We start from the raw sequence: 23,004 nt of genomic DNA, 5'->3' as shown, positions 1-23,004 counted from the left end.
ACTTTAGAGCGCTTATTTAGTAGTGTAGAATACAAATAAATAAATACAACATAGCAATATGGTGTGTTCAATTTATATGATAAGGGTCATGCAAGGTACACTGGGAATGAACTCTTTTAATCTCTACTGTTTCTTTCCAGACAATTAGGAATATCCAGTAGGTAATATGTTGTCTCTTAATTCTGGTATTTCAAAATGAAATTCTCATATCCCCTTCTGTATTTCCAGATTTCTCTTTCATTCTCCTATAAAAGTATGTCTTGTGACTGTTTCAGGTTTTTTCTCTGGAGAATGTTACTAGCTTTCCTTTTAGAACTGTTCTGAGGAAAAAAAAGTCATTCTTTAAAAGCATAATAAAAACTTATGGAAGTAAATATAATATGTCTGGTATGCTTTAGAAAATCAGAAAACAGATACTCTGTAATGAAAAGGAAGTAAATTTCAAAATAATGGAGAGGTTGGGCTCGGGAAATCCAGGCACAGCAGAATTATAATAGGAAGGCAATTTAAGCATTTGTAAGAGAATCTACCATAGATATAATAAAAATGCGGACATGTGCAGTGAATATTTGATTCATTCAGTGAAGGAAAATTATTGGGATAGAAGATGTAAGAAATAAAAGAATTATTGCCCTAGATGGTTTGGCTCAGCGGCTAGAACATTGGCCCACAGACTGAAGGGTTGTGGGTTCAATTCCAGTGAAGGACACATACCTCGGTTGCAGGCTTGATTCCTGGCCCTGGTCAGGTGGTGTTTGGGAGGCAACCAATTGATGTGTCTCTCTCACATTGATATTTCTATTTCTCCTCCCCTCCCCTCCCCTCCCCTCCACTCCCCTCCCCTCCCCTCCACTCCACTCCCCTCCCCTCTCTCCCCTCCCTTCCACTTTCTCTAAAAATCAATGCAAAGATGTCCTATTGCCTGACTGACGTGACTCATACCATGCACTGAAAGGTTGTTGGATCGATTTCCAGTGAGGACACATGCCTGGGTTGCGGACTTGATCCCTGGATGTTTTGCTCTCACATTGATGTTTCTCTCTCTCCCACTCTCCCTTCCTCTCTTCTAAAAATAAATAAAAGTAAAAAGAGTTCACTATTGAGGAAACTATGCTTTTTGTCATATTTTTAAAAATTTACTGAATACTTTGCAACCAATGTGTACTCTGTAAATTTAATTATCAGTACTATTAAGCTAAAATATTTTGTTTCATTTGAGTATAATGAAGAACCTCATACCTTTTCTTCACCTGTTTCAGTATGGCTTGGGAAGAGAATTTGTTAGATGGTTTACTAAATTTTGCTGCTACCCCTAAAGGACTACTACTTCTTCAAAGAACAGGTGCCATCAGTGAATGTGTGACATTTATGTTCAACCGATATGCAAAAAAATTACAGGTACGAATTACCATCTGCCACAGTCAAAAGGAATTTTTGTTGCTTTAAAAGCCATTAAGAATATATTATCCTGTTTTCTGTGCTTGAAGAGGTTATTAAACCTGAGTTTAAAAACCATACAGCACTGTAATGTTTAACTTGATTTTGTTTTTTAGGAAAGCATTAGAGAGTTGATGTTGGTATTTATGGCTGTATTTACAGGATAGCAAACAAGCCTATGCAATTGAAAAATTCAGTTAATTATCCAGGTGTTTTGCAAAGGTGCTATCAAACATCTGGATATACTAAAACTGGGTGGAACCTCAGGAGAAAAACCTGTTGGGGTTAAATGTATGTGTCCGTGGCAATGTAGGCATCACATTTGAAAAGAAACACATATTTGAAGAGGGATTTTATTATTGCTACTGTTAAATAAAATTTATAATATAATACAGCCTTTTCTCAGAAGTCATAGAGGTATATTCAGTTTTTGCTGTCACGGTGAATATCCCTAGACCTCTGAGCTTTTTAGGATCATAGGTAGTATGCCTTTATTCTCTGTCTCTGGCAGCTGTTGTTTTTTGATGTGATTAGGTTGCCTGCTTATAAATATCACTGGAGGCCCAGTGCATGGATTCGTGCATGAATTTGTGTGGGGATCGGGCCTAAACCGGCATTCAGACATTCCCCGAGGGATGTAGTAGTACGCCAAGCAGCAGGTGGCCAGGGAGGAGCCCGAGCCGGGGCGAGGTGCTGTGCTGCTTGTGCTCATCCTGGCCTGCTGCACCTGTCGCCGCCGCTCGCTGCTTGCGGAATCAAGAGAGGCTCCCGCCGCCGCAGCTGCTCTTGCCAGCTGTGAGCTTGGCTTCTGGCCGAGCTGCGCTCCCCCTGTGGGAGCGCACTGACCACCAGGGGGAAGCTCCTGCATTGAGTGTCTGCTCCCTGTTGGCCAGTGCATGTAATAGCGACTGGTCGACCGGTCGTTCTGGTTGTTTGGTCGTACCGTTGCTTAGGCTTTTATATATATATATATATATATATAGATTGTATTTGTTCTTCCTTAGTTGTCATTGTAATTTCCTGCTTTTATTTAAGCCTATAAAAAACAAATAGTTAACTTTTTAGGATTGCTTTTGCCAATGTAGATTAAGTAGTTCCTGAGGGCGGGGCCAGAACATCTCTTTATAAATAAAACATATGAACATCTGTTTATTATACTAGGTTGGTATGTGCAGATGTGTTTTTATTTGTTTAAATGGACCTCAAGTATGGAGAATTTAGTTGTTTACATGTTTCATTTCATTGCATAATGTCCCCATCTGTCCATGCAAGATTTCTCTCTTGATTAAATTTATTCTCCTATCAGTCCTGATTTACTCTGCATATATCCCCCTTCTCCAGGCTTCATACCAGTGTGCTTGCTATGTGTAATATTTTTGAATGTGCATATTTCTTGTATAATATTGTCTTAGTCTATTCAGGCTGCTATTACAAAATACTACAGTCTGGGTGACTTATAAGTAGCAGGTTTATTGCTCACAGTTCCAGAGGCTGGAAGTCCAAGATGTGGATGCTAGCATGGTCAGGTGAAGGCCCTCACATGGCAGGAGCTAGGGAGCTCTCAGCAATCTTTTTTTATAAGAGCACTAATCCCATTCATAAGGACACTCCTTCTTCATGACCTAATCACCTCCTAAAGGCCCTGGATTTTAACATGAATTTTTTGGGGACGTACATTCAGACTATATCAAATATAGTTTACATAAATGAAATTGTGTTGTTTTAATTTGAGTTTATCTGATGGTGAATTTGAATCTCTTTCAGTACTAGTTGACCATTTGAGTTTTCATTTTTGTTTTTACATTTTTGAAAATATTCAAGCCGTTCAAATACATTTTTTAGCATCATTCAGATGCATGAAACCATGCAAACCACTTTTACTCTTGTGATAATACACCTATGACTAGATACCATTTTTCACATTCACAAATTTTAAGACAACCTTGTCTTCCTTTGTACCACACTGGTGGTTATAATAGAAGTCATTGTTTCCCAGATCTCAGAAACTTATAATCTTAGAAATTATTACAGTACTCAAATGGTGCTCTATGCTATTCACAACACTTTTTGAAAATGTAGATCCTCCCTTACCTGGTAAGAAAACCATTAGGCCATTTCCTTAATTGTGCTGAAGAGAAAGTGGAGACCCAGGCTGGTTAAATGTTCTGCTTATGCTCTAGTGACTGACAGAAGTAAGACTAGAACTCAGATTTGTATTTAACAGTGTCCACGAAATCTGAGTCTTGTTAGCAAAGCATCTCTAACTTCTCTGTGGTTTTCTTCTGCTCCTTCCTTTCAGTACTTATTGTGAATCTGCGAAGCCCCAAGGCTTCTCATGTTTGGTTCAGCAGGATCAGTGGGGGTGATTGAATAAGGTGTTTTTGCAGTTGTTATGGAGTAAGGCAAGTGGGAAAAGGATAGACATTTATCTTCTATGTCATCTAATTGCAGAACTATTGGATGGAAAATTAAGGAAAAGAGAAATATGAGTAATAAAAATAGAAAAAGGAAGACAAATGATAAAGACACAAATAGCAGAAAATTGAAGAAATTAACCTAACTTCCATGATCCTTCAGGTTTTTTGCCCTTAAAACTGACTGTATAGCTTATATTTTAAACATTTTATTGAAATAGATTTTTTAAATGAAATGTTGAAAAAATATAAATTCCTAAGTGGTTACCTCTGTTTAGAAGTCAAACATTTTATAAGCCAATCTGATCTTAGCCAAAGTCTGAGAAGGAAGAACATTATATAATGTCTTTGTTATTTCCTTATTCTGATTTCTGCTAAGAGTGATACTCATTTTTGTACTTTACCATGAATACATGTATAATATTCTCTGGGTGAAATAAATTGTTTAAGGTTTTCTACAACACTCTTTAGAAATCTGTACATTAATGCTGAACATTTTTGCTGGAGAGTATTTTATATGTAAAACTAGAGGCCTGGTGCATGGATTTGGGCACTGGTGGGATCCCTTGGCCTGGCCTGCAGGGATAGGGCCCAAACCGGCCCGGTGTATGGATTTGTGCACCGGTGGGGTCCGTCAGCCTGGCCAGTGGGGATTGGCTGAAACCTGCTTTCCGACATCCCCTGAGGGGTCCTGGATTGTGAGACCCCTCCTGCAGGCCCAGCCCCCAAGACCTGGGTGCCCACCGCCTCCCTCCTGCCTCTTCTCTGGGTCTGAGTGCGGGTGAAGCAGATTTGGGGCCAGCAGTGCCCCAGCAACAACCTAACCCACAGCCTATTCCGTGAGGAATTGGGCTCCCTCCACTACTGGTTGGAGTGTCTGCCCCCTGGTGATCATTGCTCGTCATAGCTACTGAGCGAATGGTGGAACAGTTGGATAGTTGCTTAGGCATATATATATATTCCCTCCCTTAGGAAAAACAAATCATATTGCCTTTAAAAGTAATTATAACTTTTTGCCCTAGCTGGCTTGGCTCAGTGGATAGAGTGTCAGCCTGTGGACTGAAGGGTCCCAGGTTCGATTCCGGCCTAGGGCACATGCCTGGGTTGCGGGCTCGATCCCCCGTAGGAGGGTGTGCAGGAGGCAGCCAATCAATGATTCTCTGTCATCATTGATGTTTCTCTCTTTCCTTTCCCTTCCTCTCTGAAATCAATAAAGAAATATATATATTTTTAAAAAGTAATTATAATTTTTAAGAAGATACCATTGTACTTTTTAAAGTTGTTTGATTACTTAAAAACCCAGTTAAAAAACTGGCAGTCAATACAGTTTTATTGATGAGAAAATTTATCCTTGAAGAACTAATCTAACAAATTAAGTAATAAGATAATAGAATTTGGAGTTGGAAGGAATCTTACTTTACATCTTGTCTTGTTCATTGGTTATGCTCATATGCATGCATACAAATCCTTTGGTTGATCTCTTACCCCTTCACCCCACTGCCTTCCCTCATAGGTTGGACAGTCTGTTCAGTGCTTCTGTGTCTCTGGTTCTATTTTTGTTCATCAGTTTATTATATTATGTATGAAGAGTTAGACCTAGAGAGAGAAGTGACTTGTTCAAGGTCAAAAAGCTACTTAGTTACATGGCTGGGACAAGAACCTAGATCTGAAATTAAGTTGTTAAAAATATTACATTAGTATTAACTCAATTATGATAGTTTCTGAGTTTGTTTTTGCCACTCTTATCTTTACTTGAAATAATCTCTGGGTTTTGTTTGTTTTTTTTTTGTCTGGTATTTTAATATAAAAAATTAGTAACTCTACATGTAACATGTAAGTAAATATTAGCATGCTATGTTTTCCTGCCTCTCATGGTTGTTCCTTATTTATGCTGTTTAGATCAGCAGGCATAAAAAGTTTGACTATGGAGTTTTGGTTACCCAAGTGGCATCAACAGCAGCAGGTACAATAGCACTACAAAGTTCAGGTACGTTTTTTCTTTTAATCCTATATAATAAAGAGCTAATATACTAATTAGACCAGATGGCGGAATGACCTTCCAGAACCACCTTCTGGAACGACCAGTGGGCGGGGGGCGGGGCTGCAAGGGCACAAGGCAGCCAGAGCCGCCAGCCAGCCGGGGCTGTGAGGACCGAGCCCCTTGCATGAATTTCGTGCATCGGGCTTCTAGTTAGAATTATAATCATTTAAATATAATGAGTAAGCCAATGGAAAATTTAATGGGCATTGTCAAGTATCAGCATACTACTCTAAAGTTATTTTTCCCATATTAGGCCTTAAAAGTTACAGGGTTTCTTTTTTTTTTTTTTAATTTAAATTCTTTATTGTTTAAAGTATTACATGAGTCTCCCTTTTCCACCACTGACCTCTCCCCGGCCACCCGCACCCCCAGCACATGCCCTCACCCCCCTACTGTCTGTGTTCATTGGTTATGCTCATATGCATGCATACAAATCCTTTGGTTGATCTCTTACCCCTTCACCCCACTGCCTTCCCTCATAGGTTGGACAGTCTGTTCAGTGCTTCTGTGTCTCTGGTTCTATTTTTGTTCATCAGTTTATTATATTCCACAAATGAGTGAGATCATGTGATATTTATCTTTCTCTCACTGGCTTATTTCACTTAGCTTAATGCTCTTCAGTTCCATCCATGCTGTTGGAATGGTAAGAATTCCTTCTTTTTTATAGCAGCGTAGTATTCCTTTGTATAGATGTACCACAGTTTTCTAATCCACTCATCAGCTGATGGGCATTTAGGCTGTTTCCAAATCTTAGCTGTTGTAAATTGTGCTGCTATGAACATAAGTGTGCATATATCCTTTCTGATTGGTGTTTCTGGTTTCTTGGGATATATTCCTAGAAGTGGGATCGCAGGGTCAAATGGGAGTTCCATTTCCAGTTTTTTGAGGAAACTCCATACTGTCTTCCATAGTGGCTAAACCAGTCTGCATTTCCACCAGCAGTGCAAGAGGGTTCCTTTTTCTCCACATCCTCTCCAGCACTTGTCATTTGTTGATTTGTTGAGGATGGCTATTCTGAAGCTGTGAGACGGTACCTTATTGTTGGTTTGATTTGCATCTCTCAGATGATTAGTGACTTTGAGCATGTTTTCATATGTCTCTTGGCTTCTGTACGTCCTCTTTCGAAAAGTGTCTGTTTAGGTCCTTTGCGCATTTTTTGATTGGATTGTTTATCTTCCTTTTGTTAAGTTGTATGAGTTCCCTATAAATGTTGGAGATTAAACCCTTATCAGAGATAACATTGGCAAATATGTTCTCCAATGCAGTGGGCTTTCTTATTGTTTTGTTAATGGCTTCTTTTGCTGTGCAGAAGCTTTTTATTTTGATGTAGTCCCATTTGTTTATTTTCTCCTTAGTTTCCATTGCCCTATGAGTTGTATCGGTAAAGATATTGCAACGACATATGTCTGATATTTTGCTGTTTGGATTTCTCTAAGATTTTTATAGTTTCCCTTCTTATGTTTATCTTTTATCCATTTTGAGTTTATTTTTGTGTATGGTGTAAGTTGGTGGTCTAGTTTCATTTTTTTGCATCTATATTTCCAATTTTCCGAACATCATTTATTGAAGAGACTGTCTTGACTCCATTATATGCTTTTTCCTCCTTTGTCAAATATTAATTGAGCCTAATGACTTGGATCGATTTCTGGGTTCTCTGTTCTGTTCCGTTGTTCTATATGTCTGTTATTGTGCCAGTACCAGGTAGTTTTGAGAACAGTGGCTTCGTAATATAGTTTGATAACTGGTATTGTGATCCCTCCAACATTGTTCTTCTTTCTCAAGATTGCTGCAGCTATTCAGGGTCTTTTTTTATTCCAGATAAGTTTTTGGAGAATTTGTACTAGGTCTTTGAAGTATGCCATTGCTATTTTAATGGGGATTGCATTGAATCTATAGATTCCTTTGGGTAGTAAGGACATTTTAATGATGTTGATTCTACCAATCCATGAACAAGGTTTAGGAAAAGGAAATCCCACTGGGATTTTCTTTTCCTGTGAAATATATACAAAATTGTTCTCTTTCCTCAGAACAATGGCACATCATAAACTAAACTGAAAAATATTTGATGCTTTAAGAAGTTGCCCTCATCTTCTGCCAGCTGCCAGCCAGGGCCCCCCTTCCCCGGCTGCCAGCTCCTGGCCGGGTCCTCCCTTCCCTGGCTGCCAGCTGCAGGCTGAGGCCTTCCTTTCTTCTGCGCCTCCCCCTGGTGGTCAACGCACATCATAACAAGCAATCGGTCTCTTGGTCGAACTCCCCCGGGGACAGTTTGCATAGTAGGCTTTTATATATATAGATATAATTTCCTCACTCCCCTTTTCCTCTTCCTTTCTTGAAAGCTTCCCTGTCACCACTTAACTTTCACTACTGTCTTTGCCAGTTTGTAGCTGGCAGGTATTATCCACTGTGGATTGGATTTCTAAAAAGTTCAAATATTGGGAATTTAAGATACTGTATCTTAAAATTATCTGAACCCTGAACTGGAGACAAGATGTAATCTCTACTAGAGATGCTATGATTATATTTTTCAAGGCTTAGAGTTGGATCATAACATCAGTGATCACTGTTGATTCTCTTATTAAATATTTTTCTATAGCATATTTTAAATGTTTTTTGACTGAACTATTTTGAACTTATTTTAGTATGAAACATGTTTCCTGGTAAAAGTTGTACTAAGCTGAATCACTTACTCTTCTATCTAGAATAAAATCCAATTTATTCAGTCCTCAGGGCACATTAATGAAAGCATTTGAAGACTAGATTTATCTCAGATTTCCTTGTTGGTTAAGTCATTAAACTTCTGAGCCTCATAATATCAAAACTTTTCATGAGAGGGTTAAATGTAATTTTTCACAGGATAAAGGAAGGAAGACCAACAGCTTGAGTTCCTAAGATGACCTAGGTACTATATTAGGAACTCTGTAGCTATCCCATTTATACTTCATGGCAACCCTTGGAGTTTTCTAAAGTCATACACCAATAAGCTGTCAGCTTTGTAGTTTAACTGTGATATTCTCAATTTCAGAGCCTATATTTTTTCTTTTATACCTAGGGGACACTTTCTCCTTGAATGCCATTCCTATAAAATTTCTGATTTGATGATTTGATGTTCTGTTTTACACATTTCCATATGATTCAGTTCTATAGAAAAATTATCTTTCAGAATTTAAACATAGTTTTATGTTAATGAGGTATAAAGGTATATTAACAATAGCAAATATAATTTCCACCAAGGTTAGAGGTTATGTATCTTTTGTCAATGTGAATCAATCTAGTTAGAGGGATAATTGTGTCTTTCCTCCATAATCCAAAGAAATAGCATACTATAAATATGATGGAAAACAATTCTTTTTAGGGTTCATTAATGCACTTATAACTGAATTATGGACCAATCTGGAATGTGGAAAAGATGATGTTAGAGTAACCCATCCCAGAGCCACTCCAGTGGATCCTATTGACCAAAGCTGTCAAAAGGTAAGAGATGATTTGATTCATCTAATAATGTACAGATTTTAAGTGTATCTCCCAGAAATTAATTTATCCAGACTTTATCTTTATTCATTTACAATCAGAAGCCTTTCCTAATTTTTTTTCTTTCTTTTTTTTCATTTCTAAATTGAAAAAAAAAAATCACAATGGATTTCGTAAATGGTAGAAATACTACCATTCTCTGTGAATTATTTTTGGAAGGATTTTTTTCATAATATTTTTATTATACATTTTCTTCCTTAATAAAGAGTAATAAACACCAGAGCATGTTACAAAACAAGAAAATACACAAAAACCCCTGACGCAAAAACCAACCGATCAAAATAAAAGAAGACAGTTTTTTGCTCTTAAACTCAAATCTAATAGAAAATTTCCAGTGCCCTAGCTGGTTTTGCTCAGTGGATAGAGCGTTGGCTTGTGGATCAAAGGATCCCAGGTTTGATTCTGGTCAAGGGCACGTACCTCGGTTGCAGGCTCCTCCCCGGCCTGGGCCCTGGTTGGGGCTTGTGCAGGAGGCAACCGATTGATGTGTTTCTCTCACATTGATGTTTCTTTCTGTCTTTCCCTCTCTCTTCCACTCTTTCTAAAAATCAATGGAAAAATATTCTCAGGTGAAGATTAAAAAAAAGAAAAGAAAATTGTTAAGATTATTTGAAGAAGGGATAGGCAGAGAGAAGATGCTATCATTTAGAATAATGTGGCAAAAATACCTCAAACTCTTAAGCATCTCCACAATGTTCTATTATAATTCAACTATTATAATTCAACTGTAATTCAAATGAAATTTTTCAAGAGTAGGCTTTCCTTCCCCCAGCTGCCAGCACCGGCTTCCCTCTGGTCACCTGCAGGCACCCAGGACCTGGGCTTCCGTCGCAGCCCTGGCTTTGTCCGGAAGGATGGAAGGACATCCGGAAGGATGTTCGGTCTAATTAGCATATTACACTTTTATTATTATGGATGGCTTTTACATATCTAACATGTTCACATAGTTTTACTAAAATGAAATGATGATTCCTGACTTTGACTTTGTGATAGCCTGAGAAAATTTCATTCAAATGGTATCATAAAATCATCAAAATTAAAAGAAAAAAAGTCTGCTTTCTGTAGTGGTAGACTAGTCCCCTCCAGTAGAAAACACAACTCAGGAAAAATAACTTAAAAATAAGTTGATTTTTTTGGAATGGCAATAAACAGACAAGAAATGGAGGGGAGTCAACACAGATGAAGAGAATCGTACTGCTTGAGATTCTAGATTTAACAGATATATTTGCCCAAGGACAGGAATCAGTTGGTGCTCCACTGAAGATTGGGCAGATATTAAAGAACAATAATGGAATAGTATGATCAGTTTTATGTTATGAATTCAACTAAGATAAAATTGGCAGACTTCTTAAAAATATGCTTTCCAAAATGGACCTAATATAAAACAGAAAATCTAAATTGCTACATATTAGTTAAAGAAATTGAATTTGTTACCAAAACCTCTGGCTAAGAAAACCAGATAGTTTCACCAGTGAATTCTATGAAATTTTATAGGAGATAGAGTCCCAATCACACACATATTCTTTCAGAAAACAAAGGCAGAGAAATCAGTTTCTAACTTGTGTCATGAGACCAGCATAACCCCGACCTGGAAATGAGACAAATGTTACCAAAAAAGAAAAGTGCAGACTAATATTTCTGATGAATATAGACTTAAAAATATTTAACAAAAGATTATCAAATTATATCTCGCAATATCTAAAATGATCATTTATTATGATCAAGTGGTGTTTATCCCAGCCATTCAAAGTTCGGTTAGCATTCTAAAATGAAACTCTAATTCACCATATTAACAGAATAAAGAGAAATCTCATCCAATGATTTCAATAGAAGTGGAAAGAGCATTTGAGAAAATTTAATACCCATTTATAAAACTCATCAGATTTAATCCTCAATCTGATAATGCTATCTTTGAAAAACATAAATCTTTAACTTTTCATGGAAAAATATTGTACCTAAAATTTGTTTACTCAATTTGTCTGATTCTTAAATTTTCTGAGTTTAGTAAAAAATTTAAAAAATGACAAGCAGGAAATTTAATAGTTACAAATTAGTACAGTTGATACAATACAAACTAACATGAAAGTATTGGCAAAATATAGGGCTTCTAGAGGTAGATAGAGTTAATTGGAAAGCCTTCTAGAAAAAAAGGATATGAAAGCTCATGAAGTGCAATAATGAGTATGTGGGAAGGAAGGAGGAGCATGTTCCTGGATAAGAAAAGTTTGTTTACATGGCAATCACTTGAAAAAGACCACAGGGCCCTAGCTGGTTTGGCTTAGTGGAAAGAGCATCCGCTTACAGACTGAAGGGTCCTGGGTTCGATTCCAGTTGTGGTTCTAACCCCAGTGGAGGACGAGCAGGAGGCAGCCAGTCAATGATTCTCTCTCACCATTGATGTTTTCTCTCTCTCTCCCTCTCCCTTCCTCTCTGAAATCAATAACAATATATTAAAAAAGAAAAGACCACAGGCAGATTCGATTGACTGAGGTGGTGACTTCATGCTGAGGAATAATGGGCTTTTGAGACTGAGAGAAGAGGGTCAATTAGTAAAGTGCCTTGAAAGTCATGGAAGGGAGTTTAGATTTGATGTTTAGTGATGGGCAACCACTGCATGCTTTTGCACAGGGGATCCAAAGAATGAAACGTGCCTGAGAAAAAACATTCAGGTTGTCTTGAATGAGGCAAAATGAGATTGGGAGCTTAAAAACTTCATGGAGAGATTAACTTGGGAAGATTGCACCAGAAAATGAGCTGATTTTGATAGGAAAAGCCATGGCTTTAAAAAATTAATTACAATTAGGGTAATTGGATTTCCAGTGAATGTAGTTCAAGGATAAAGATGGCTTTGTGACCTAAGTGAAGGATATATAGAATTTATTTTCTTGCTCCAGAGACCCTAAGTAGTATTCTCTGGTATTTTCTTACACATCAGATATAACAAATGCAAAGAATGAGATATATGGATCATTTAATATTTTTTCTCAGAACCACACTTTTTAAGAGATACATGATATTTTAAAGTATTTTCCAACTCTCAAGGTTGTTCTATTACAATCGTTCTTACGCATTATCAACACAGATTATTGTTAATGTTAACTATTTTGTTCTTATCATATATGTATGTATTTCACTTATGTGGATTAATTTGGCTTATTTAAAAAATTCTTGCAGTCATACTGCTATAAAACTTTACACTAATGATTCTCCTGTGGATGTGGTTGAAAAAAGTGAGCCATTTAAATGACTTTTCCTTCTCCCCCAATCCCCCAGTCTTTTCTAGGGCTGGTGACCTTGTTATCTTATCCTGCTATTTATGAGCTGGTAGGCAATCAAGATCTTCCTAATAAAGCAGAATATTCTCTTCGTGAAGTTCCCACATGTATTATTGTAAGTAATTTTCTTTTAACTTTTTCCTTTTATAGATGATATTTTGGAGATTTGTAGTGAAAAAGCAATTTGACAGAAAAAAAAATGACACAGAAAAAAAGGAACACTATTTAATGGCATTTAAAGATTGATTTACTTACTCATGGAATATCAGTTTCTGAATTATCTGCCAATGGAATCTTTGATCCAGGCCACCTAACAGTTGCAACACCTATCAGAGTGAATACAATGTTAATACTCCCCAAGGAAAGAGATTTGGCACAAATAACATATGTGTACGAATGATTTTTAGATGACTTATCATGTTATTAGTCACACCAGTGCTGCTCTCTTATTGGCTGGGATAATTAGGAATAAGTTGTATTTGAGGAGTGCAATATGTTTTCTCCTTATATTTTAATGAACTACATATTAACTGCCCCATGAGGGCAGTATATACATATTTATTTAATTTGAGATTTATTTCATAATCTTGCTCCCAGATGGGCTTGTTTTAATCATCCAGAGATATTCAGTTCCTCATCTTTGGGTAAGTTTTTGGATTAACACACATAAATATGTATATATTCATTAGTAAAGAATTATTTGGTTAATACTGAAATTCCATTATTCATCTTTACTTTTTATTTTTCTGGTCACTTGTCCTGTGTGGTGGTGTTTTTTTACACAGTTTTGCTCTTATAAATACTTTTAATTCTTGTTAACTCTAAACACTTTAATTTTTTTAAACTTTCTCTACTTTGGGAAATTTTTGATAATTTATATGAATAAAATATAAAAATAGGTACTTCTTTCATTCAACTTTTATTTTATATTCTCTGTTCCTTGAAGTGTGTCCATTTTGACTTGTGCTTACTTGCGTGATTGTGTTTCTAAAGTAGTTTTATAATTAGCCATTTATGTGCCCGTCTTTCCTTGAACTTAATTTACCACCTTGCGGTATTTGGCACAGTTGATCCAGTCCTTGTTGTCACTCTCCTCTGTGATTGTGGTACTGCTTCTGGTTCCCTTCAGACTTCTCTGGTCTCTCCTGCGTGGTCTCCTTTCGTGGACTTCTCTTCCCCTCTGTCTTGTGTTCTCCATTGTGGCTGTATTGGAAGGCATTACATAGTGTAGTTGTTACAAGTTTGTTTTCTGAAGCCAGACTGCTTGGATTAGATTTCTGGTTCTGCCCCTTAAAAGCTCTGTGACCTTGGACAAGTTAGACCTTAGTTTTTTCCTGTTAAAAGTGAGCAATAACATTCCTATTTGAGGGTTGTTGTGACAATTACATGAATTAAGTGAAACGTAAAATGTTAAATCACTGCCTGGCAGGTAACTGCTAAATAACTGTTTGCTGTAATTATCATTAATAAGCTCTTCTTCTCCAGATGGCATTCTCAATGGGAGAGGACATGGGACTACCTGTTACTATCTCCCCTTGTATTAATTTCCTAGAGATTTCATAACAAATTACCACAAACCAGGTGGCTTAGAACAGCAGAAATGTCTTCTCTCACAGTCTGGATGCCACAAGTCCGAAAGCAAGAGGTCAGCAGGGCCACATTCCCTCCAAAGGCTCCAGGGCAGACGCCTTCCTTGCCTCTTCCAGCTTCTGGGTGTTGCAGCATTTTGTGGCTTGTTGCTGCATAGCTCTACTCTCTGCTTCTATTTTCACAAGGCCTTCTCCTCCTCTGCCTTAAATCTCTCCTTGTCTTTCTTGTATAACTCAGGATGGTCCTAATTTAATTTACTTACCTCTGCAAAGACCCTTCTTCCAAACAGGGTAACAATCATAGGTTCTGGGAATGAGGACATAGACACATCTTTTTCGGGGGTGGGAACAATATCAGGATTTAACTCACTAACCCTCCAAACAAAAGAGGGGCATTTTCCTCCACTGCTCTGCTGTAGACTGAATATTCATTCTGGTGGTGCTGTTTGGAGGTGGGGCCTTTAGGAGGTGATTAGTGCTTTATAAAAAGAGACCCCAGAGGAATCCCTTGCCCCTTCTTTTTTTTTTCTTCCATAATTACAATTTTATTTGCTAAAACTGAGGTCTCTTCATGCACAATCATGCTCACTTCTGCGTTAGGCCCCTTGCCCGTTCTTCCATGTTAAAACATAACTGTCTATGAACCAGAAAGTAGGCCCTCATCAGACACAGAATCTTCTGGCACCTGGATCTTGGACTTCCCTGCCTCCAGAACTGTGAGAAATAAGATTTCTATTGTTTATAAGGTACCCGGTCTGTGGGATTCTGTTCTAACAGCCAGAGTGGACAGAGAAACTCCCTGCTTTGAATAATTTCAAGGAAGCACCTTCCTTAACAGACCAAGTTTGTTTATGGATGTTCAGGGACTAACCAGTCACAGGCCACTCCTAATAGTGCAGGTGCAGGGATATTGGCGTTATGATTGACCACTCTCACCCTTCACTTGGCCCTTTCTTTTTCTTTTTTTTTAAAACATATTTTATTGATTTTTTACAGAGAGGAAGGGAGAGGGATAGAGAGAAACATCGATGAGAGAGAAACCAATCAGCTGCCTCCTGCACACCCCCTACTGGGAATATGCCCGCAACCAAGGTACATGCCCTTGACCGGAATCGAACCTGGGACCCTTCAGTCCGCAGGCCGACGCTCTATCCACTGAGCCAAACTGGTTAGGGCCACTTGGCCCTTTCTTAAGTGAAAAGGGTCAGATAGTACACACATGGTCATTGAGACAAGTGTACACAGAGTAGGCACTCAAGTGTATTATTTATATAGAAGAGATATTCCTCTTTGTTTTTCTAGTCATGGTCTCATTTCAGCCTAAGGCTTATTGAATATATTCTCAAGCTGGATAATATCCTTTAAAAAAGACAGTTTCAGACTATTTTTGTGAATCCCAAGCCTTTCTTGTACTCGCTTGTTGCTGGGAAGCTGCTGGGGGAGGAGGCTGCCTCCCTGACACGTGCTGCAGTGCTTAGAAACTGAAGTTCTCCAGAAGGCAGGCTCCCGGGAGTTGTGTTCTGTTCCCTAAGTGGTGATCCATCAATGCAACCCCCTTTGAAGAAGAAATTATTTACTGTAGCATTTGTTTTCTGAAAATACAGCCATCTATCAGTAATCTTTTCTTCCATTAGCTTGTTGGTAATACATTCTATATTTCTTTATTCTTACAGTATCCAGTACTTAGATTCAAAGCTAGAACTTTGGAGTCACTAGGTATCATTGACTATCAAATAGTCTGAATTTAGTAATCAGATGACTGTTCCAGTTTCAGTCACTTGGACCAGTACCCTATGAATAAAGAGAATCTATAATAATCCTTTCAGAAACCGTTATGCACAGGACTAATTGGAAGTCTCCCTCCTCTCAGGCAAAAGAAAGCTAGTGATACATGATGAATTCCAGATCACTCTGTGAAGATTTACTATGGAAAAAAGTGATAGTAGATCATTTCTTAAATTTTATAATATTAAGCACTAAAAGTGTGTACCTATTTGAACAAATACTATTTAAAGTACTACATAGCATACAAGTTTCTCCATGTGTCTACTGCAATGATTACTTACTTGGTAGTATCCAGGTGCCTGGGCAAAGTCAAGGAGATCTCTGCAGCTTTGTCACCAGAGCTATACCAGGGCTGTCAGAGTGCGGAAGTTAGTAAAGATAGTGAGAAAGCAGTGGGGCAGGAAATGAGAATATAAATACGAAGCTGGGAATATGAATGAATTGTATTCTGTCACAATGTTGGAAACAAGGAATGTCCAGCTAAAGCAGCAGACAATAATGACAGATTATATTAAGATCTCAGTCTTTTTTATTCTTGACTAGAGGCCTGGTGCACCAAATTTGTGAATTTGGGTGTGTGTGTGGGGGGCATCCTTCAGCCCAGCCTGTGCCCTCTCACAGTCCGGGAGCCCCGCAATTGATTGCCCCGCAGAGGGAGGCCCTGCCCACCACCGCTGGCCAGGTAGCCTGGGCCTCCCTCTGCAGGGTGATCGCGGAGCCCCCCAGCCAGTGTCTGGGCCTCCCTCTGCGGGGCGATTGTGGGACGATGGCAAGGCCCCCCGACCAATCACATCGCACCCGCCTTGGCGGCGGCAGTCAGTGCTGGGTCGCTGCGGCGCCCGTGACCCAGGAGGGACCGAGAGGTCAGCAGTTCAGCCCACTTGCCAGTCCTGCCCACCTGAGCCTGCTGCGTGCAGCCTGGCGTTCGGTCATCCGTTTGGTCGTTTTGGACGTTACAGACCCTGGCTCTTTATATATTAGGATTATTAGGCATTTATTTAATATTTGATGATTGTAAGTTCTTGTGCTAATATTATTTACGCATTTTTTACAAGATATCTGTAGAATGGTAAATGCATTCCTAAGTGTTAGGTATAAACTTTTACTAGGTAAGTTTACATACAATCTGGTTTTTACTATGTTTTGATCAGTATTTTTAAAATGTGATTTTGAACTATTATATCCTCCTAACAAACTCATTCCCTGGCCTATTGTTTATTTGGTAACATTTGTTCTGTCACCCACATAGACATCAGTATATATTATGTGACTTTACTCCCTAGCAAAACCTTCCTTCTTTGCCCTATTGGTCACAGAATTATCTTGATTTTAAACACACTGGAGGGAAGCAATTTTTTTGGTGAGGAAAATGAGAAATTTGAGAAACAAGTGTTTGTCTATGAATAAATTTCTTGGGCCTGAACCCAAAGATATATACAAAAGGAGGGCATTATAGGAAGAAAGGCATTTATAGAGTGCTCAGAATTGTGTGGTAGGCTGAAATTGTCAATGTTTGGGACAACTGGTGGCACGCAGTCATCAGGTTTTCCCTACATGTGCATCAGTGGTGTTATGCCTGGCTACCCATTGCAACAACTTGGAGAGCTTTTAAGAGAATTTTAATGCCAGAATCATACCCCAACTGATAATAACTTAGTTGTTCTAGGATAGAGCCTGGATATACTATCTATCTATCTATCTATCTATCTATCATCATCATCTATCTATCATCTGTCATCTATCTATCATCTGGTTCCCTAGGTGATTCCAATGTTTAAACAGTGTTGGAAACCACTGATTTACATAGACAGAGATTATACATTAACAAAATCTCAAATAGTTATTAGATAAAACTATTCAAATCTGTTCATGCTTTGCATTTGAAGATTTCATATTTGTTTTTCAAAGTAATTTACATTTTTAGCAGTTTAATCAGTATTTAACTAGCTTCATAAGCTAGAATCTATAATAGTAAAAGTGTAATATGCTAATTAGACTGGACGTCTGGATGACCTTCTGGGCAAAGGGGGGGCTGCGAGGGAAGCCCGGGTCCCAGGTACCAGAGGAAGCCAGTGCTGGCAGCCGGGGGAAGGAAGGCCTACTCTTGCACAAATTTCATGCATCGGACCTCTAGTGGAATATAAATTAGTATTTCTTCACTTTGGTTAAACATTAGATAATTTATTTCAGGAGCTTTTACAAATCTTAATGTCCAGATTATACCCAAACCAGTTAATTCAGAATCTTTAGGAATGAGACTTGGGTATTTTTTTTAACAGCTCCCTAGGTGATTAAAATGTAAAGCCTAATTTGAGAACCACAAATCTAAATAAATATTTGTTTTTTTTTTTTGTTTTTTTTTTTTGTTTTTTTTTTTAATAATTTTTATTTCTTAAAGTATTACAAAGAGTATTACATATGTCTCCTATTTCCCCCCCATGACATTCCCCCGGCCCCTACCCCCCGCCCCCCCCGCCCCGTGTCTTGTGTCCATTGGTTAATCTTATATGCATGCATATAAGTCCTTCAGTTGGTCTCTTAATCCCCCCCCAACCCTCCCCAGGCTCCCCATTGTAGTTTAACCTTCTGTTCAATGTTGCTCTGCTTCTGTATCTACACCTGTTCATCAGTCCATACTGGTCCCCTTTATTTGTCCCAACCTCACTGGAGTAGTCTCAACCTCACCAGGGCCGTCTGAGCCTCACCAGGGCCGTTTCAACCTCACCGGGGTCGTCCCTACCTCACGGGGGCCGTTTCAACCTCACCGGGGTCGTCCCTACCACACCAGGGCCGTTTCAACCTGACTGGGGTTGTCGCTACCACACCGGGGCTGTTTCAACCTGACCGGGGTTGTCCCTACCACACCGGGGCCGTTTCGACCTGACTGGGGTCGTCCCTACCTCACGGGGGCCGTTTCAACCTCACCGGGGTTGTCCCTACCACACCGGGGCTGTTTCAACCTGACCGGAGTTGTCCCTACCACACCGGGGCCGTTTCGACCTGACTGGGGTCGTCCCTACCTCACGGGGGCCGTTTCAACCTGACCGGGGTTGTCCCTACCACGCCGGGGCCGTTTCGACCTGACTGGGGTCGTCCCTACCTCACGGGGGCCGTTTCAACCTCACCGGGGTCGTCCCTACCTCACGGGGGCCATTTCAACCTGACCGGGGTTGTCCCTACCACGCCGGGGCCGTTTCGACCTGACTGGGGTCGTCCCTACCTCACGGGGGCTGTTTCAACCTCACCGGGGTCGTCCCTACCTCACGGGGGCCGTTTCAACCTGACCGGGGTTGTCCCTACCACGCCGGGGCCGTTTCGACCTGACTGGGGTCGTCCCTACCTCACGGGGGCCGTTTCAACCTCACCGGGGTTGTCCCTACCACACCGGGGCTGTTTCAACCTGACCGGAGTTGTCCCTACCACACCGGGGCCGTTTCGACCTGACTGGGGTCGTCCCTACCTCACGGGGGCCGTTTCAACCTCACCGGGGTTGTCCCTACCACACCGGGGCTGTTTCAACCTGACCGGAGTTGTCCCTACCACACCGGGGCCGTTTCAACCTGACCGGGGTTGTCCCTACCACGCCGGGGCCGTTTCGACCTGACTGGGGTCGTCCCTACCTCACGGGGGCTGTTTCAACCTCACCGGGGTCGTCCCTACCACACCGGGGCCGTTTCGACCTGACTGGGGTCGTCCCTACCTCACGGGGGCCGTTTCAACCTCACCGGGGTCGTCCCTACCTCACGGGGGCCGTTTCGACCTGACCGGGGTTGTCCCTACCACGCCGGGGCCGTTTCGACCTGACTGGGGTCGTCCCTACCTCACGGGGGCTGTTTCAACCTCACCGGGGTCGTCCCTACCACACCGGGGCCGTTTCGACCTGACTGGGGTCGTCCCGACCTCACGGGGGCTGTTTCAACCTCACCGGGGTCGTCCCTACCACACCGGGGCCGTTTCAACCTGACCGGGGTTGTCCCTACCACGCCGGGGCCGTTTCGACCTGACTGGGGTCGTCCCTACCTCACGGGGGCCGTTTCAACCTCACCGGGGTCGTCCCTACCTCACGGGGGCCGTTTCAACCTGACCGGGGTTGTCCCTACCACGCCGGGGCCGTTTCGACCTGACTGGGGTCGTCCCTACCTCACGGGGGCTGTTTCAACCTCACCGGGGTCGTCCCTACCACACCGGGGCCGTTTCGACCTGACTGGGGTCGTCCCTACCTCACGGGGGCCGTTTCAACCTCACCGGGGTCGTCCCTACCTCACGGGGGCCGTTTCGACCTGACCGGGGTTGTCCCTACCACGCCGGGGCCGTTTCGACCTGACTGGGGTCGTCCCTACCTCACGGGGGCTGTTTCAACCTCACCGGGGTCGTCCCTACCACACCGGGGCCGTTTCGACCTGACTGGGGTCGTCCCGACCTCACGGGGGCTGTTTCAACCTCACCGGGGTCGTCCCTACCACACCGGGGCCGTTTCAACCTGACCGGGGTTGTCCCTACCACGCCGGGGCCGTTTCGACCTGACTGGGGTCGTCCCTACCTCACGGGGGCCGTTTCAACCTCACCGGGGTCGTCCCTACCTCACGGGGGCCGTTTCAACCTGACCGGGGTTGTCCCTACCACGCCGGGGCCGTTTTGACCTGACTGGGGTCGTCCCTACCTCACGGGGGCTGTTTCAACCTCACCGGGGTCGTCCCTACCACACCGGGGCCGTTTCGACCTGACTGGGGTCGTCCCTACCTCACGGGGGCCGTTTCAACCTCACCGGGGTTGTCCCTACCACACCGGGGCTGTTTCGACCTGACTGGGGTCATCCCTACCTCACGGGGGCTGTTTCAACCTCGCCGGGGTCGTCCCTACCACACCGGGGCCGTTTCGACCTGACCGGGGTCGTCCCTACCACACCGGGACCGTTTCAACCTCACCGGGGCCATCCCAGCCTTACCTGGGAAACAGGAAGTTTGGCCCTCTGTCCCCTGCCGGCGGCTCCCCACTCGACAAAATCTCCAGGCATTCCTGGTGGTTGCACATCCAGCGCTCCTGCCCTCCACCAAGTGCACAGACTGCCTGTCTGCTGTCCCGCAGCGCCCCACCAGAGACTGGGACCAGTGGGCATGTTTGTGCGCTTGCTGGTACAGCAGTTCCACAGTGCCGGCCGAATCAGGCCCAGCCCTGGCCGGCCCCGGCCCGACTCTGCCCCCCGATTGCGTCCCTCCCAGATGCAAGGAGCTGAAATCTGCAGCCTGCTGGGATGGGCTCTGTACTTGGTGCTTCAGCACATCCTACTCAGTCTCTATGCGCTTCTTTCTATGCGAGGAGTTGAAATCTGCAGTTTGTTGGGTTGGGCTCTGTACTTGGTGTCACATCCTACTCAGTCTCAATGTTCTTTCTCTCCTTCCAGTTGTAGAGCTTCCACTGGGCCAAGTTTCCCATGGTTCTGTATGATAGGTGTTTGTCTGATATTTGGTAGTTTCGATGTTGTTGTGCGAGGTAGCACGCACAGGTCTCTTCCTTATGCCGCCATCCTGGTTCTCCTGGGTCTGCTTCTTGAGTGTGTCTCTCATGGCTGCGAGCAGTTGAAGTCTGCAATTTGTTGGGATAGGCTGCAAAAGCGCAGGTGGGTCTTTTTGTGCACCTGGCACAGCTTGGATGGGGATGTAAATTGATTAAGGCTGAGACTCAGGGAGTCGCCATGGCGGAGCAAATAGCACTGGCTGAGTCTCCGTGGCCCCTTGACTCTCTGCCAGGGCTTTGTGTCCCCCAGTGCCGGCGAGCAGCTGTGCAACAGAGTCTCCCTCGCTTTCTGATGGCTGCAAGGCCGTGCTGCCTCTCCCCGTAGGGTCTGGTGCTTCATGATCCCGCCTGAACCAGCTCAGTGGATTTGAAAGTTTGCCGAAGAAAAGGCGCTTCTACTTGTGGGTCTGGCACAGCCCAGATGGGAATGTAAATTGCGTAGGGCGGGATCACAGGGAGTCGCCGGGGCGGAGACTCAGTGGCCCCTTGCCTATCCAGGACACCAGGACTTTGCGTCCCCCAGTGCCGGCGAGCAGCCGAGCGCCAGAGCCTCCCTCGCTTCCTGACCGCTGGAAGGCCGTGCCGTCTCTCGCCTTGTGGCCTGGGGCCTCAGAGACCCGCCCGAACCAGCTCAGTGGATTTGAGAGTTTGTAAAAGCACAGTCATTCCCTCTTGTGCCTCTGGCACAGCCCTGAGGGTAGGGCGGGGTCACAGGGAGTCACCAGCGTGGAGGAAATAGCGATGGCGGCGTCTCCGCGCCCCTCGCCTCCCCGGGACACCAGGATTTCTTGTCCCTCGGTGCCGGCGAGCAGCCGCGTATCAGAGCTTCCCTCGCTCTCCGACCACTGCAAGGCCGTGGCCGCCTCTCCCTGTGGGATCTGGGGCCTCAGAGACCCGCCCCGAGCGAGCCCAGAGGATTCGAGGGTTCGTAAAAAACCGAGAATCCATTTGCAGCCCGCGTGGCGTGTGACTGCGTACCTCTGGTTTTGGTGCCTCCGTAGCTCCCACTCAGTCTCACTGCGCTTCTTTCTTTTCCTCCAGTTGTAGATCTCCCACTGGGCCATCTTCCCCATGGTTCTGAGTGGCGGTTGTTTACTTCATAGTTGATAGTTTCAATGATGCTGTGAGAGAGCAGCACACACAGGTCCGCTCCCTACGCCGCCATCTTGGTTCCCCTAAATAAATATTTGTTGATTTGATTTTCTTTAAATGGTTTCAGTCAAGCACAGTCTCACTCAAAGGCTTTCTTTTTCAGGATATTATTGATAGACTTATAATTTTGAATTCTGAAGCTAAGATCCGTTCTTTATTCAACTATGAACAATCACACATCTTTGGCCTAAGGTAAGGTGCTAAATTTTACTTGAGAAATATTTCAGTGTTGCAAAAGCATGCAAAAAATATGTTCTATATACTTTCAA

The 23,004-nt window shown here is 42.5% G+C and overlaps 1 protein-coding gene across 4 annotated transcripts in view; it reads left to right on the top strand.

Moving 5' to 3' along the window:
* The window catches only part of TBC1D32 (TBC1 domain family member 32), a 129,874-nt gene that overhangs the window by 40,837 nt on the left and 66,033 nt on the right, over window positions 1-23,004 (top strand). For all 4 annotated transcript variants that reach the window (XM_070417583.1, XM_070417581.1, XM_070417584.1 and 1 more), the window contains exons 18-22: window positions 1,260-1,398; window positions 5,751-5,838; window positions 9,245-9,363; window positions 12,694-12,810; window positions 22,839-22,927. In XM_070417583.1, coding sequence (XP_070273684.1) covers window positions 1,260-1,398; window positions 5,751-5,838; window positions 9,245-9,363; window positions 12,694-12,810; window positions 22,839-22,927 — 552 coding nt within the window. The remainder of the gene's footprint in view (window positions 1-1,259; window positions 1,399-5,750; window positions 5,839-9,244; window positions 9,364-12,693; window positions 12,811-22,838; window positions 22,928-23,004) is intronic.

This window comes from Myotis yumanensis, unplaced genomic scaffold (genome assembly GCF_028538775.1).
Source record: "Myotis yumanensis isolate MYYU_CA2020_CCGP unplaced genomic scaffold, mMyoYum1.0.hap1 SCAF_6, whole genome shotgun sequence".
Taxonomy (NCBI): Eukaryota; Metazoa; Chordata; class Mammalia; order Chiroptera; family Vespertilionidae; genus Myotis; species Myotis yumanensis.
Note: the sequence above shows the minus strand (reverse complement) of the source record. Positions and strands in the feature narration are given on the sequence as shown.